Source organism: Loxodonta africana, chromosome 9 (assembly GCF_030014295.1).
Source record: "Loxodonta africana isolate mLoxAfr1 chromosome 9, mLoxAfr1.hap2, whole genome shotgun sequence".
In the NCBI taxonomy this organism is placed as follows: Eukaryota; Metazoa; Chordata; class Mammalia; order Proboscidea; family Elephantidae; genus Loxodonta; species Loxodonta africana.
Genome location: NC_087350.1, coordinates 55,986,521 through 56,003,701, shown reverse-complemented (window position 1 = coordinate 56,003,701; position 17,181 = coordinate 55,986,521). Strand labels below are relative to the sequence as shown.

General features: G+C 43.6%; 1 protein-coding gene across 1 annotated transcript in view; it reads right to left on the bottom strand.

The window, feature by feature from the left end:
* Window positions 1-7,154, bottom strand: part of MEGF9 (multiple EGF like domains 9) — a 137,201-nt gene extending 130,047 nt beyond the window's left edge. The window contains exon 1 of the mRNA XM_023545342.2: window positions 6,434-7,154. Coding sequence (XP_023401110.2) covers window positions 6,434-7,022 — 589 coding nt within the window. The 5' untranslated portion in view covers window positions 7,023-7,154. The remainder of the gene's footprint in view (window positions 1-6,433) is intronic.
* Between the last annotated feature and the right edge of the window lie 10,027 nt (window positions 7,155-17,181).

Here is a 17,181-nt window from a genome sequence, read left to right as displayed (position 1 = left end):
TCTAATCAAAGGAAGGATAAAAGCTATAATTTGAAACCAATGTTGTAAAACAAAACTAAAAGGAGGTAAATAACAGGACACAATGGGGTAAAGAGAGCAAATGCCAAAGAATAGTAGAAATTTTCTAAAATTAGTATCCAAGGACCAAGAGTTTTAGCAAAATTGTTTCCTACTCTTCAACGCAACTATTTGTTTAAATGCCAACAATAAGGGTTCTAAAGCCAGACTGCCGAAGTCTGGATCTAGGCTCCACCAAAGTTGGACTTCTCTAGGCCTCAGTTTCCTTATCTATGAAATGAGAATAATAAAAGTACCTAGCTCAAAAGGTTACTGTTGTCAGGATTAAATGAATTAATATATGTAAGGCAAAGTGGTTAAGTGCTACAGCTCCTAACCAAAAGGTCGGCAGTTCAAATCCTCCGGATGCTCCTCGGAAGCTCTATGGGGCAGTTCTACTCTGTCCTATAGGGTCGCTATGAATCAGAATCAACTCGATGGCCTGGAACATAGTAGGTGCTATATGCGTTTGTGATTACTCTTCAGTAGTCCACACTCCCTCAAACCTAATGCAAAACACCAGAAGCTCTGAAAATCAAAATTTTTTCTTTAAGTCATTTGGTGGCAAATACCTGACCTGCTCTGAATGCATCTGGCAGCAAAACACGACCTAAACAAATGGAAGTCTGTGTATAAAATCCATTGCACCGAGCCAATTTCGACTCACAGTGGCCATATAGGGCAGAAAAGAACTGCCCTATAGAGTTTCCAAGACTGTAAATCTCTAAGGAAGCAGACTGCCACATCTTTCTCCCACAGAACGGTTGGTAGGTTCGAACAGCTGACCTTTCAGTTAGCAGCTGACCACTTAACCACTGTACTACCAGGGCTCCTTGAGGCTACTTATAGTTATTATTTATTCACATACATGTATTTTCCTGCAGATATCTTAATGTGTTTGAATATAGGATCCTGCCTAAGACCTAAGACTTCACCAGAGCGTGTTTATTAACTTCCTAAATTCTGAAGAATTCTAAATTTTAAAACACATCCAGCACCAAAGGCTTTGAATAAAAGATTGTGGACCTATACTTCCCTCAGAACCTAAACAGTTTCTATTTCCTTAAAATGAATAAAACAAAAACCCAGTTGCTGTCGAGTCGATTGCAACTCATGGTGACCCATGTGTGTCAGGGTAGAACTGTGCTCCACAGGGTTTTCAATGGCTGAGTTTTTGGAAATTGATCACCAGGCCTTCCCAGTCACCTCTGGGTTGACTTCACTCTCCACCGCTAAGCTTTAGTTAGCAGTCAGGCACGTTAACCATTTGTACCACCCGGGGACTCCTTAAAATGAATTAAAAAAAAAAAAATGAATACTGTCTCTGAAATAGCCACAAGCAAAGAAGACCCTGAACCTAGCAGCAGACACTTAGGATGACGAAGATATTTCCCAGTACAGTTAGGAGGGCCCTGCATTCCTAGAATGTTCCTTTCAAATAAAACCTATTTGTAATATTTTCTTTACATGTCATAGGAGTAAGAGTTTTTAAACTCTAAATTCTAGGACTTGCTTAAACAAAGTCCATTCTCATAATATAGATCAAAAATAAATGCTTAAATCTCTGGGGGCATTAATGGTCCCAGAATCATGTGTACCAAATCACCACAGGACTTCAGAGCTGGAAGAGACCCTTGAGAACTAATCTAAACTATTATCTCTTTCCTTCCACACTGTTCTATCATCTGTAAATTACTCTCCCCAGTGAGGTAAGAATAACCTGCCCTAACTTGACCCTAGACTGTGATGTCTGTCTATAGAAATACCCTGTAGGTGACTGTGAATAAACTGGGTGGGGTTCACTGAGTGACAGACTTGGGATCTAAAAGGATGACTTGAATCTAATACAACCAATCCTACAAGTTTGGCGAATGTGACAGCTTATACTTTAGAAAATAACAAGAATTTTCAAGCTCAGAATGAAGGAAAACTCAAGATGCACATAAAAAAAAGGACAAAAATAGACAAATAAATAAATGAATGAAAGACTTAGCTGTCTTAATGGACTCAGTAAGTCAACAACCTAATGAGGCTGCCAAAAATAGCTAGGGTGACTAAGGACTACATCAACAGTAGTATAGCACCCAAGAAAGAACTAGGTAACTGCCCGCTCCATGTGCTAGTTATAGCACACCTGGAGTATTGTGCTCTGCTCCGTGTTCCACACTTTGGAAGAGACAAAAAGACTGAAAACATGCAGAAGAGGGGTGACCAGGACAGCGGGGAAATTTGAAACCATGTCACACAAAGAACAGTCAAAGGAGCTGAAATTATTTAGTCCAGACTCAGACGGAATATGATCACTCTCCCCAAATCCCTGAAGAACAGTCATGGCACAGAGGGAGCAGACTTGCTCTGCAGGGCCCCAAAGGACAGAACCAGAACCAGTCAGTCAGTGTTAACTACAGAGAGAAATATTTCAGCTAAGCCCACGGAAGTAGTTCTGAAAATACAGAACCACATTAAGAGGTAGCAGCTTCTAAAGTCCTGTCTAGCTCTGTTGTTGTATGTTGCCGAGTTGATTCCGACTCATAGCAACCCTATATGCAGAGCAGAACTGCCCCATAGGATTTCCTAGACTGTAATCTTTACAAGAGCAGATTGCCAGGTCTTTTCTCCTGTGGAGCCGCTTTTGGGTTTGAACCACTGACCTTTTAGCTAACAGCAGAATACTTAACCATTGAGTCACCAGGGCTCCTTTGTCTAGCCCTAAAGGTCCATAATTTAAAAAAAGCAAATATTTGTCATCACCTCAGTATCTTCCTGCTGATTATTATTATGAGCCTCTAGTGTTACAGCCTCTCCCTTCAGCTTTCTTAAATGCCCTATTCAGGCAACCAATCAGCCAAATACTTTGCCAGGTCTGTGAGAGGAAAGTGCCTGCTTGGTGGGCAATTAGTTTCAGTTTGCAGATGAGTGTCCCTGTAAACAAGAGGGCCCTAAAGAACTAGATGGTGCCTGGCCACAACAATGGTGTCCGGCCACAACGATGACTGCCCTGACAGGCAGCACAACAGAGAATTCCTGAGGGAGCAGGAGAACAGTGGGATGTAGATCCCAAATTCTCATAAAAAGACCAGGCTTAATGGTCTGACTGAGACTAGAAGAATCCCAGCGGTCATGGTCCCCAAACCTTCGGTTGGCCCAGGATAGGAACCATTCCCGAAGACAACTCATCAGACATGAAATGGACTGGACAATGGGTTGGAGAGAGATGCTGATAAGGAGTGAGCTACTTGTATCAGGTGGACACTTGAGACTGTGCTGGCATCTCCTGTCTGGAGGGGAGATGGGAGGGGTAGAGAGGGTTAGAAACCGGCAAAACGGTCACGAAAGGAGAGACTGGAAGGAGGGAGCGGGCTGACTCATTAGGGGGAGAGTAAACGGGAGTATGTGGTAAGGAGTATGCAAGTTTATATGTGAGAGACTGACTTGATTTGTAAACTTTCACTTAAAGCACAATCAAAATTATTTTTAAAAAAAGAGGGCCCCAGCTGAGGGTCAGGCAAGAGCTCTCAGCTAGACTTACATGAAAGAAATTTTTACTAAATCGAAAACCAGCTATAAGACCACCCCATCAAATAATATATATTTTCAGTGACATTCGGTCCTTACAAGAACATTGAAATAAAAACCTCTGTATAGCCATCTTCCCAAATGCAGGGAGTCTAACTTTGCAAGTCAAACCAGCTCTGTCAAATTCAATTGGAAGTTTGCCTTCTGTCAAAGAGATGTGTTTACTGTTTGAGGTAGACTATCTCTGGGACCCATGCTCCAATAAAAAGTCCACACTCGATTATATCACTTTAAAGCTAAATTGCCTACCAATAGGCCCACAGAGTCAGCTCAGCTGCTGAGGACTAGACACAGGCAACCCAAAGTGAATTCACAAAAAAGAATAAAGCAGAGAAAATTTAAAACACAGAAGAGTTACTGCGGTTGGACATCTTCTAAAACTTCGGTCACCTGAAGACCACCATAGGCAGTATATGTCAGTCCACGGAAGTTACAAAAAGACTTCAGCGATAGTTCTGATGGCAATATTAATCAATCCGGCTTGAATTCAGGTGAAACTGATCAGGATTTTAAGACACTCTAGTCAAAGCATCACAGGATATAATGTACACATAATGAATTTAAAAAGACTGCATTCTTCTCTGTACTTTTTTTAAAGTGAAGTCCAGAAACAACCTAAGTGTCCATATATAAGGGATTAAATTATGATACGTTCTTACAACAGAAAATGCAACTGTTAGAAAGAATATGGTAGACCTTAGATTCTGACGTAAAAAAAAAAGTCCATGATGCATAGTTAAGTGAATATTTAGTGAACAACGCTACCAGGGCTCCTAAGTGAATACAACAACCTACAAAACAATATGTATAAGATTATTATATTTTGATTTAAAACAAAAAACCTATTTAAGAAAAACTCTGTGTGTGTGTTTATGTATGCCCAGAAAAATGTCTGAAAAGAGATCAAACTGTTAACAGTAGTAACCTTTACGGACTGACTGGAACTAGGAGGCAGTGAAGGAGTGACTTTTACTTTTTCATTTAAACATTTCCGGTTGCCTGTATTTTTTGTGACTTAAAACTAACAATACAGAAATAATAAAATAACTCTCAATTACACAGATTTATTTACCAGTTACTAACCATTCAAAATAAAAGATCTTGCTACTTCATTAATGCTGCTATGTGCTTGAAACTCCAGGAAATCTCATTTATGCATTTTCTATTATATTATATGAAAACACATAAGTTACAAGTCCCTACTATGTTTCTCAAATCCTTTTTATCCAAACACACACAGACACAAAATCGTAGTCATAATAACTAACACATACATGGTACTTACTACACACCAAGAACTGTTCTATGTGCTATAAATATATTAACTTAGTTAACCTTCACAGTAACCCTATGAGGTGAGTGCTATAACTATCTCATTTTACAGTTAAAGAAACTGAGGCCAGAGAGCATAAGTGACCTGACCGAGATTACACAACTAATAAAGGGCAGAACTAGGATTCAATCTACGAGTGCCCTCAGCATCCATATTCTTAGCCACTATGCTTTTCCGTCTCTCAGTTAATGTGCCAATCTCTTTCTACATGAAGGCCAAAAAAGGTTACAGATAAAATCCAGCTAGTTAATATACTTCTTAAAGCTGGAAGAGACACAAATTTGTTTTTTATGGGTGAATTACCTCCATTTCTACTGATGTCAATGCCAAACTCTAACCCAAGATTCAAGGCTGTATGATGGCTCGCTCATGACCATGTGGGAAAACTCTCTGCAAACTCAGTCACAGTCCAAAGTCCATACCTGACTCTACAGTAATCACTGAGCCTAAGAATTAGGTCAGAGACCCATTACTATAAGAACAGCTAAACAAATGGTTTGGACAAATCTCCAGGCCAACTCAAAGCAAAGACATTCGGAAACTGTTGCCTAATGTTTTGACAAGGCAGATTTTATTTGTTTAGTTCCAGGCCTACTTTAGATCTAAAGGAGCAAAGAATAAGAATTGTCTCCAATGTTGCTTAAAGACAACCAGCAGGAAGAAGAGCCTTATTTTGTACGTGGATCCAAACAGAAATTGTCATTTATCAAGCATCAGCAAAATTGAGCATTATAGCTTAAGGGGGGGGAAATGGGCATTTCTGCTTAAAATTATTTGCCCAAAATATTGACCTTGTGATTGAGGAGGGGAAAAAATGGTGCAAGAAAGGGATTTAACCTAATTTATAAATGTGCTCAACCTAGATACACACCTGTCCCAAATGACCTACCGAATCCACATATTTGCAGGGAAAAGGATTACAATGCTGTTTTTTTTTTTGGCTTCAAGTGGTCTGTACTACCGTTTGTAAACAAAATCCTCTCAACATCTCCTCCACATGTCGCATGCACAGCTGATATTTACATAAACAAGGAAAAATGAACAAGGAAATTTGAGCTTGGGGGGGGATCCCTTACACTCACTTTTTGACCCATTGGTTGAAGGAGGTACTGTGCTGGCTTTCAAACTTCCCCAAAAGTTTGCACCCATTCGGGGTCTCTGACAAAGGCCAGAAGCCCTGTTTGGAAGGAGATGCTATCTATGCCTTCCACACAGCAGCCGACCCCCTCCCGAGGAAGCACAGCCCGGGCGGGGGGGTGGGGGGGACAAAAGACTTTCCAGGTTGAGGGGGGAGGGGAGGGAGGCGAGCTGGAGCTTGGACCTCCTCTTGGGAGGCGAAATCTGGGGAACCTTTGGAGCAAGAAACGGTAAATTCCACACAAGAGCCCAACCCCAGATGCTGGGGGCTGGGGTAAGGATGGGTGCCACTGGGGAGGCTTCTACCGGTAAAGAAGCGCTGGGACTCACCTGGGGGCGGAGAAGGGACGTCGGCGGCAGGTGGGGTGGGCGGGACGCTGCTGCTGCTGCCGGGGAGAACCGAGGTCGGGGTCTGGAGAGTGGTGGGCGCCGGAACAGTGGTCGCTACAGGGGTGGTCGGCGCCGGGCTGGTGGTCGCAGAAAGCGTGGTCCGCAAGGGTTTGCTAGTCGCCCGAGGGTTTGTCGGAGTGGGTCCCACCGCCTGAGGGGTGCTTGGCGACAGGCCGAGAGGCGCCTGAAAGGCGGTCGGAGCCGATCCGGCTGTCGCCCGATGGGTGGTCTCCGGAGACTGAGCTGAGGAGGTCGCAGCCAGAGGTCCGTGGACAGTAGCGCGCCGAGGTCCGGTCCTGAGGGCCTGGGTCGTGGGAGCCGCGGTCTTAGAGAAGGGGTGACTGGGCTCGCCCCATAACCCTGGGCCCGGCGACGCGTCCACCTGCCCCGCGGCCCCGCCGGCACCGGTGACATTCCCTGCCGAGGTGGCCGAGAGCGCCGCGGCTGCGGCTACAGCGGCGCAGCACAACAGGGCGAGGCCGCCCAGGCTTGGCAGGCTCCTCATGGCGCGCGTGGCTCCGCCATTCATTCATTCAGTCAGTCAGTCAGTGGGCTGGTCAGTCATCTTCTCTTCCCTCCACTCCGACCCGGGAAGCCGCCGCAGCCGCCGCCGCCGCCCGGCGCACCATCGCCACCTCCTTCTGACAGGCGGCCGGCCCGGCGGGCGGGCCCCAGCACAGAAGGAGCGACCGGGCAGTGAGCGGACAGCCCGCCCTCCCCGATTGGCAGCCGCTCCCGCCCAATTGGAGGCCACGCTAGCGCACGTGATCCACCCGCTTCCCGGCCTCTTTGTAGCCCCATGAGCCAATCAGAGGACGCCGAAGGGGGGGCGGTGCGTAAGGCGTGAGGAGGGTGGTGCGAGCCCTGCTCCGGCCGACCGGGTTCGCAGAGGCCCCGGCTTTGTCTGCCCAGGGAGCTGGGCTCGGGCCTCGGGCGTCGGGATCTCCGGAGCAGACAAAGGATGCGCCTCGCGCGGCAAGCGCTGGGCCAAGTCATCTGCTCCATTGGGCGGCGAGCGCGACCTAGGGTGGGGAATCTGCTCTCAGGAGCTTCCCCTCCCTCCCTAACAATGGGGCGCCGGCGCCTCACCCCGGCTCGGGCGTGGACTGGGCTGGAGCCCCCGCGACGGGCGAGGGCGGCAGCAGCGAGGACGTAGAGCGAAGCATTTCGCTCTGCTGCCAGAGAGAACCTGGCCTCGGCCCTGCGAGATCCGCCCTGGCGTTCTCATTTCAAAGATGGTGAAGCTGAGGCCCTTGTTGGGGGCCTCACTGAACCAGGACCAACGCCCTCCCAGGCACCTGCTGTGGGCCAGGCTCTGTGCCAGGCTGGACGAGGGCTCTGGAGACCCGTCAGGAGCCGAAGGGGCAAGCTTCCTGCGTGGGGGAGACAGGTTCACACTCACACCTTACCCTAAACCGCTCTGGGAGAATAGAGTCTGATGGGATTGAACCTCGGCTTCATGTCTCCTGCTGAATGGTCTTGTAGCCTGAACACAGATTTTTCATCTGTAAAATGGTAGTGACAGGGCATCCCCCTCCCCTCACAGAGCTTTTGTGGGAATTAAGTAAAAATTTATGTAAAAGGTTTAGGCCAGTGCCTGGCCGGCAATAAACCCTCATTAATATTAACTACTCTCAGTGTACTGTGTCACGACAAGTCTAGTTAAAAAGCAGCCCCAAGCAACCAGCCCTGCTGTGTCCTCTCAGCAGCCTGAATGCGCCAGGGATTGGGGTGGGCTGATAGCAAGACGCGACCCTGGATGACATTAAGCCTTGGATGAATCTGGAATTGGGCCTCGCAGCCTCACACCATGCGCCCAGAATCCAGAGTTTGGTCAGGTGCTGCTGCCTCTGCTCAGCAGCTTCCAAGCGGAGCCAAGCGATCGTTGTCATCTGACCAGACAGAATCCCAGCCCCACTGCCAACCCAGTTCTCTCCTCCCCTGCATCATGCTTGCCTTTGTGTCTGGTTCCCCATTATTCATTGGCCTCCAACCAGAAGGGCAGGACAAGATTTATGTGTGAACCTGTCTCTATATTAATGAAACATGCATTTATTTATATTCATGAGTAATGTGTGATTGGGAATATGTATGTGCTTGTGTATAAAGCATAAACATGCTGATGAGTGTGTATACATATTATACATATTTGTGTGAGATTATGGGTATGGGAGCTAGTATTTATTTTTGTATATTATTCGTTTTAAGTATCTACGTGTGTACTAGTATGTGTTTTATGTGGGTTTTTTCTGTGCGCTTTTGCATTTGTTGGTATGTGTGAGTGTGTCTTGGTATATCTGTCTATAATCATAAGGGAGGGCAGGAATGGGAGGGGTGTGTGAGTGCATGTGTTTTGGTTTCAAAATCAATATTTAGCAATTGGTCATGCCCTATATTCTCTTGGCCGTCCAAACTCCAACCAAAATGCCACATCCTCTTAGAAACTTTGCTGGATTTCTAAGTGGGAATTAATCTTTCCCTCTACATTTTCCCACTGCCCTTTGTTAATTCATTGATTATAGTCCTAATGATTAATGTATGTTCTCCCCCCTCCTTCTTCCTAAAAGGATTAAGGATGGCTTTCAGAAATATATACAACCAGATAAATTGAACTGCCCACAAAGCTTTATTACTTCTCACCAGCATGCGTCAGCCTCGATACTAAAACTTGTGATTTATGTATCTGTTTCTCCTACCCGACTGTTCTCTGTGTTCCCAGTGCCTAGCGCGGATAATACATGGGAGTGCTAATTCATGCTAGTTAAACTGAATTAAACTGAAAAGAGATCCTGTGGTGCCATGGGAAGAGCTTGAGTCTTAGACAGTTCTGAGTCATGACTCTGCCAGCAGTGGGACCTTAGAGGAAACCTTTCACCTCTCTGAGCCTCAGTTTCCTCGTCTATAAACTGGTGCCAATAAACTCTATCTCATTTAATTGGGCTGAGGATTGAAGAGGATGTTTTTATGGAGCCTGTGCTCAATCTATGTAGGTTCATATTTTTACCAGTGCTAACCTTGAGCCTTGTTGGCTGAAAAACCAGAGGAGAAACCTCTGTTCCATAACTTCCCCATAGGTGACATGGTCTGACAGTTGCCATACCAGCTATCACCAAGTGAGATCTGAAAAATGCTGGGTTGGCCCTGAGCTGTGCCGTATCAGAGAGTCACCAGCGGTTAGGGAAGAAAGGCTGATGCAGCTTTTTTGCCTGGAGAATCACAGAACAGAGGACTTTGCCAAAGTGATTTGGGCCAGCTCTCCGGCTTAGGCAGAGGTCACCCATCCCTGGGCTTCTAAGGTATGCTAATTCACCCATAATATGTATAGAAAATGTTGAATTTTTTGGATAATGAAAGTATATTAATGTTGATTCATTCAACATTTAATTCTTCATTTTGTAGCTCTGCCTTTATTTCTAAACACAAGATGATTATTTCTTAGGAATAATATTTTACTTTGTGTTTAAAAATTGGGTAAATATCCAACATCAGAGAAAGGCATTATTATACCTGTTTTATTTAATCATATAAAGTCATTGAAATGTTGGCTATGAAAACAATATAAGAAATACTGATAATAGATACTTGAGCTCTTACTATATGCCAGACCCTATACTAAGAGCTACACATGAATTTCATTTAATCCCGGCAACAACCCCAGTATGTAGATACTTACTATCCCCATTTTATAGGAAGGAAAGCAGGGCTTGGACAGGATAAGGAATTTGCCCAAGGACACTTAGTAAGTATAGAGCCAGAAATCAAACCGAGGCTGGCTGGCTCTAGCTGGCTCTCTTAAAACTATATTATAAAGGGAAAATGCTTATGATATGTTAAGCCAAAAAGAAAAATCATTGCTGTGCCTTCACCAAAAACATAATAAAATATTATTTTAAAAAAACTATAGCTGTGACAACTGTGTAACAGGATGTTGACTGGCACTTTCCTTGTAGCTCCAGAACTGCAGCTAAAGCCCAGGGCTCTGAAGACAGCTGTCAATCCACCCATGACACCTGGGGCTGAAGGGCTTAAGGAAGGCCCACAGAACAGCAGGACTCAGAAAGGATCTTGTTGGATCCATGAGCAGCCTGAACTTTCTCCTGCAGGCAATAAAGATGCTCTAAAGGGCCCAAGCTGACTCCTCTGTATATGCTCAACAGCACCTAGCACAGTGTCAGATACACAAAAGTGGCTCAAGAGTTGCTTGTTGAGCTCAACAAAGTCTTCTTATGTGGCTGACACTGTTCCAGGAGTTTTACGTTCATAACTCGTTTATTACTCAAAGGGAGGGATATCACCCACACCTAAAAGAGGAAGACACTGAGCCTGTGAGAAGTTATAAGGTACTTGCGCAAGACCCTCCTGCCCATCTTCCAAGCTCATACTCTTCTCTGCACTTCCCAATCCATTAATGTGGCCACTGTACAGTGCACAAAAAGTGGAAAGGTATTATGTATTGTACTGTGTCCCCCAAAAATAAGTGTCATAAATCCTAACTTCTATACCTGTAGTTATAATCTCACTTGGAAATGGGTTGTCTCTGTTATATTAATGAGACAGGATTAGCGTAGGGCATGTCTTAAATCAATCTCTTTTGAGATATAAAAGAGATTAAACAAGAAAGCCAAGCGAGAGAAGGAGAAATGGAGGAAGAGAGATGCCAAACCACATGAAGATTGTCCAGGAGGAGCTCAGAAGAGAGAAGGGCCTTCCCCCAGAGCCGACAGAGAGAAAGACTTCCCCTAGAGCCTGCACCCTGATTTTGGACTTCTAGCCTCCTAAACTGCAAGAAAATAAATTTCTGTTTGTTAAATTAACCCATCTGTGGTATTTCTGTTATAGCAGCATTAGATAACTAAGACAGACATCAATGAATACATACTGTCTATGTCAAAGAAAGGACTCACACACTCCAGATTTAACCCTCCTATTGTCCCTGGTGGAAACCCTGGTGGTGTAGTGGTTAAGTGCTATGGCTGCTAACCAAGAGGTCAGCAGTTCAAATCCACCAAGCGCTCCTTGGAAACTCTATGGGGCAGTTCTACTCTGCCTATAGGGTCGCTATGAGTGGGAATCGACTTGACAGCAGGGGGTTATTGTCCCTGGTGGCGTGGTGGTTAAGAGCTACAACTGCTAACCAAAAGGTCAGCAGTTCAAATTCACCAGGTGCTCCTTGGATACCGTATGGGGCAGTACTACTCTGTCCTATAGGATCACTATGAGTGGGAATTGACTTGATGGCAACAGGTTTGGTTTTGGTTTGTTATTGTTGTTAGTTGCCTCTTGTCAGCTCTAACTCATGTTGACCCCATGTACATTGCTCAGTCCTACACCATCTTCATGATTGTTGGTGTGCTGAGTCCATTGTTGCAGCCACTGTGTATTTTGAATGCCTTCCAACCTACGGGGCTCATCTTCCAACACTATTTTGGACAATATTCTGTTGTGATACATAGGGTTTTTATTGCCTAATTTTTGGAAGTAGATCTCCAGGCCTTTCTTCCTAGTCTGTCTTAGTCTGGAAACCCCACTGAAACTTGTTCACCATGGGTGATCCTGATGGTATTTGAAATACAGCAACACAGCTTCTAGCATTACAGCAACACGCAAGCCACCACAGTACAACAAATTGACAGTAGAGCAGCATTTAAAGGAAGGGAAGCTTTGGGAGTAAAAAAGAAAAGAAGGCATAATAACATAATGGATGTGGCTCAGGAAAATAACTGCATTGCCCAGATTCCACTGAAACATGGAAACCTTCCCCTTTCTGGTTTCATTAAACAGCAATGCTGACTTGTACTATTTCTAATCCTACCAGAGCCTGGCCTCCTATCAGATGTGGCTAAATGCAAGAGTAGGCATCTTCTGCAGACAACTCTAGGGATTACTGGGGCTACTAATAACTATGCTTGTCCAACAAGGGCTACTAACAGAAAACTGACAGAAAGAGAAATACAAATGGCTGAGAAAAATGAAATATATTCAACTTAAGTAATCAAAGAAATGCAAATGGAAACAATGACATACCTTTTTTTTTTTAACCTATTGATTTGACAAGAAGCTTTTTAAAACTGGTAATACTCGTTGCTGGTGCAGGTATGTCTCACTCTGTTGATGGGAATGTAAACTGATACAACCTTTCTAGAAAGTCTTAAAAGCCTTTGTATTCTCTGACCCATTATTTCTACTTTTAAGGATCTACCCTAAGAAAATAATCAGATGTAAATAAAGATTTATGTACAAAAATGTTCATTGGAGTGTTATTCATATTAGTGAAAACTAAAAAGCCTAAACAGATAACAATAAGGGATGAGGTTAAGTACTTTGTGCTCTATGATGTCCCTATGTTGGAATATTATACATCCATAAAAAATGGTATTTATGAAGATATTATGAAGGAAATTCTTACAATGTAAAATTATGAAAAAATAGGTTACATGACTATTTATGATTCCAATTATGTAAAATGAGTATATGCATAGAATAAAAGACCAAAAGTAAATACACCAAAATATTAACATTCTTTGTCTCCAAGTGATTGCATCATGGGTATCTTTTTTTTCTCCTTTACACTTTTCTGCAATATCCCAGTTTTTTACAACCAACACATATCACTTCTATAAGCAGTAATAGTCAACCATGGAACTCAACTGGACCTGAGAGTTTATCTGCCAAATGTATCTTTGATCACTCCCCATGTTATGTCTTATTAAGATGATAAGGGGGAATATTTACAACAACAACAACAACAAAAAGAAGTACCTGCTGAGGCTGCTTATATGCAACCAAAATCCTCATGGGATTTGGTTCCTTGGTTTGGGATCATGGTTTCATGGGACATCCCAGTTAATTAGCCTAATAACGTGTTTAATGCTTCTGTTCTACCTCCTAGTTCATTGGGTAGTGCCTGAGATTTTAAAAGCTCAGAAACAACCATCCAAGGTACAACAATTGGTCTCTATTCGCCTGGAGCAACAGAGGCAGAAAGAGCATCGAGAATAGAAGAAGGATATAGATTGTGCAGCTAATTGACTCTATGAACAACTACCTACTTTGCCATGAAACCAGAAGAACTGGATGGTGCCTGGCTACCATTACTGAACATTTTGATTAAAGATTCTATAGAAGAATCCTGATCAAAAGGGGGAAAATACAGAACAAAATTTCAAATTTTCATAAACTCCATACCTCCTGAAGCCATGAAGATTGGATGAACCCCTGAAACTATTATCCTGAGATAACCTTTAAATCTTAAGCCAAAAGTATCCCCTGAAGTCTTCTTAAAGCCAAACAATAGTTTAGCTTAACTAGTAAAAAAGGTCTGCCTTGAGCATTTTCCCTTGTAAGAACTATCTATATGGGATCAGATTGACAACTGCAACTTGAAAGATTAGATAGGAGCCTTAGAAGGCAGTGAATTTATGCTAACGGAGGAGGAACAACTCAGAAAAGGAAGGTGAGAATGATGGCACAACTCAAAGAATGTAATCACTGTGACTAAATGGTACATGGAGAAACTGTGGAATTAGTGAACATTTTGTTGTGTATATTCTCAACAACAACAAAATAAAATTAAAAAAAAAAAGGTAATAATGTGGAGAAAGACTTAAGTTATAAACCCACATTAGCTGCAAAGCACCATCTCCAAATAATACAGCCAAATATTGAAATCCTGCTTCAAAGTCCCTCTTCTGCTAAAATAAGCTCTGGAAAGCATTTGCTGCAGTTCTTTGAGATCTACTAAAGGACGTCATTCACAGTGGGTAACAAGTCAAACACTCACTTGTCGTCACATTGGCTGCAGAGCAAAGAATTTGAACCATTTGAGGGAAGAATGGGGTCAGAGCATCACAAAATAACCCTGTCTCTTAGATTGCTCTAATTGTAATAAAAGGGATCATTGGCTGATGCACAGCACACAGAGCCTTCCCAACCAATAACTCATTTGAGCTTTGCAACCACCCTGGAGGGAAGGTAGTAGTAGTAGTAGCAGTAATAATAATAATAATTAATAAAAATAGTGGCTAGCATTTACTGAGCACTTAGCATGTGCCGGTCATCAATGGTAAACAGTTCACATACTTTATCTCTTTTAGTAGTATACTGTGAAGTAAAAAAAAGTGATTTTTTTATACCGTCACACAAAGGAACCAAATGACTTTTCTATGGTCACCCAGCTAATGTTTGGAGACTAGGGTTCATAGCCATTTATTTGGACCTCAGGTCCAGAGTAATTTCCACAACTGCTAGCTGCATTTCTTCATCTTTGATTATTTTTTATTACTATTGGTATTAGGAGAGACAGTATAGTTTAACAACAAGGAATGTTGGGTTTGAAACTGGTCTTTCTAGCTGTATAACTTTGGATAAGTTTCTTCATCTCTCTGTCCTATAGGGTCGCTCGCTGTCTTAGTCATCTAGTGCTGCTATAACAGAAATACCACAAATGGATGGCTTTAGCAAAGAGAATTTTATTTCCTCACTCTAAAGTAGGCTAAAAGTTGAAATTTAGGACATCAGCTCCAGGGAAAGGCTTTGTCTCTCTCCTTGCCCTCAATCTTCCCCTGGTGGAGGAGCTTCTCAGGCACAGGCACCCAGATCCAAGGGACATGCTCTGCTTCTGGTGCTGCTTTCTTGGTGGTATGAGGTCCCCTCTCTGCTTGCTTCCCTTTCCATTTATCTCTTGTAATATAAAAGGTGGTGCAGGCCACACCCCAGGGAAACTCCCTTTACATTGGATCAGGGATGTGACCTTAATAAGGGTGTTACATCTCACCCTAATCTTCTTTAACATAAACTTACAATCACAAAATGGAGGACAACCACACAATACTGGGAATCATGGCCTAACCATGTTGACACATGTTTTGCGGGGACACAATTCCATGACGGTAGCTATTAGAATCAACTCAATGGCAGTGGATATGACTTTTGGTTTTAGAATGGGAGTAATAATATTTATCTCACAGGGCTCAAGGTCAAATAAAACAACGTATATAAATTTTCAAGCCAATGCCTGCCCCATAGTGAACACTCAAAAGACATTAACGTGCATTTGATTTCCCCAAATCTTATTTTCTCACCAGAAACCCTGGTGGTATAGTGGATAAGTGCTATGGCTGCTAACCAAAGGGTCAGCAGTTTGAATCCACCAGGTGCTGCTTAGAAACTCTATGGGGCAGTTCTACTCTGTCCTATAGGGTAGCTATGAGTCAGAATTGACTTGATGGCACTGGGTTTGGTTTTTCTTTTTTTGGTTTATCTTCTCATACAATGGGTCAAGGCCAGGTGAGTACCATGTCCTTGAGGTTCAATGCCCAGAACTTCCAGACTCCCAGAGGAATCATACTCCTTGATCTCCCCCCATGACCTCACTTCTCTTGAAGAACCTCCTTCATTGGGAAGTGTGTACTTGCCAGAGGGTAGAACAGAGAGCGTGCTCGGCAGGAGTAGGCACCTGACTCCTTCATGCTACTTCAAGTGGCCCTGAGAAATCCAGGTCTTTAGGTCTAAATTGCCCTTTGTTGTACTATTTTTAGGTAACTGTGTGGATTTCATGCTGGCTTCTGAGGTTTGGATGCCTGGGAAACCCAGTCCTAAAGAAGCAAATGTTTCCCTGAAGAGGCCACAGAAACAGCACATATCAGAGCTGGAATGGGACTTAGGGATCAGTCCCCTGCCAAACCCGTCCTTGTACAGGTGGTAAACCAAGACCCAGAGGGCAAAGGGGCTTGCACAAGTTCCCGCATTGCAAGTCAGCAACAGACTCCTAGGCCACCATCAGACTCAAATCATTCCTTACAGAGGAAGCAACAGAGGACCAGTGAGGGGCCTAGAGTCTGCTGGCTGGAATTCCATGGGCCTCCCTACCACAATACTGCCCTTCTGACTTTTGGTCTGGGCTCTCTTTATGTCACCAGGCTCCATCTCCAGGAACTTTCCTCCTATCATCACAGATATGGTGCCCTGCTGCCAGTTTAGTACCAATGGCCAAACCAGTATTTTAAATAATGACAGCAACCAGCATCTGCTCTCAGGCAGCAGTGGGAACCACACAAATGGAAAACCCTTCCAAATTAGGCCACATTAGTGTAAAGGAACTAGAAACGGCATCTTGCCCATTCCATCAGGCTTAAATTAGAACAGCCTCTGAAGAAGGTCCTAGGAGGTCAGGCCTCAAAGGCTTGTGGGTCTGATTTCCTTTTTCAGACAATCATTGCACTTATAATCATTGAGTGTTTATTTGATGTGTGCAAAGCCTCAAGTGCAAACTGGAGTTTGAAATTGGATATAACCCTTAGCCACATACTGGCAGCACTACCTCTTTAAAAGACAGGTACCTTGGAATTTCTGCCATCAGGTCCCAGGTTGGGTAACTAGTCTACGAACCAGTCAAGCCAGGTTGCCAACCCACATCTATCTCCCTTCAAGGTGAAACAATCTAGTAGGAAAAGCACATGATATAGTAGGTCTGGCCTCACTACTTCCAGTCTATGTTACCTGGCGCAAGAATCAATCTATCTAAGCTTCAGTTTTGTCACCTGTAAAATGCGCGTATGATATCTAGTCTACCTATTATGTCATTGGAAAGATTCATTCATTCATTCAGCAAAAATATATTAAGCACTGATCTAAGCAATATGAATACCTTAATGAACAAAACAGGAAAGGACCCTTCACTCATAGAGCTT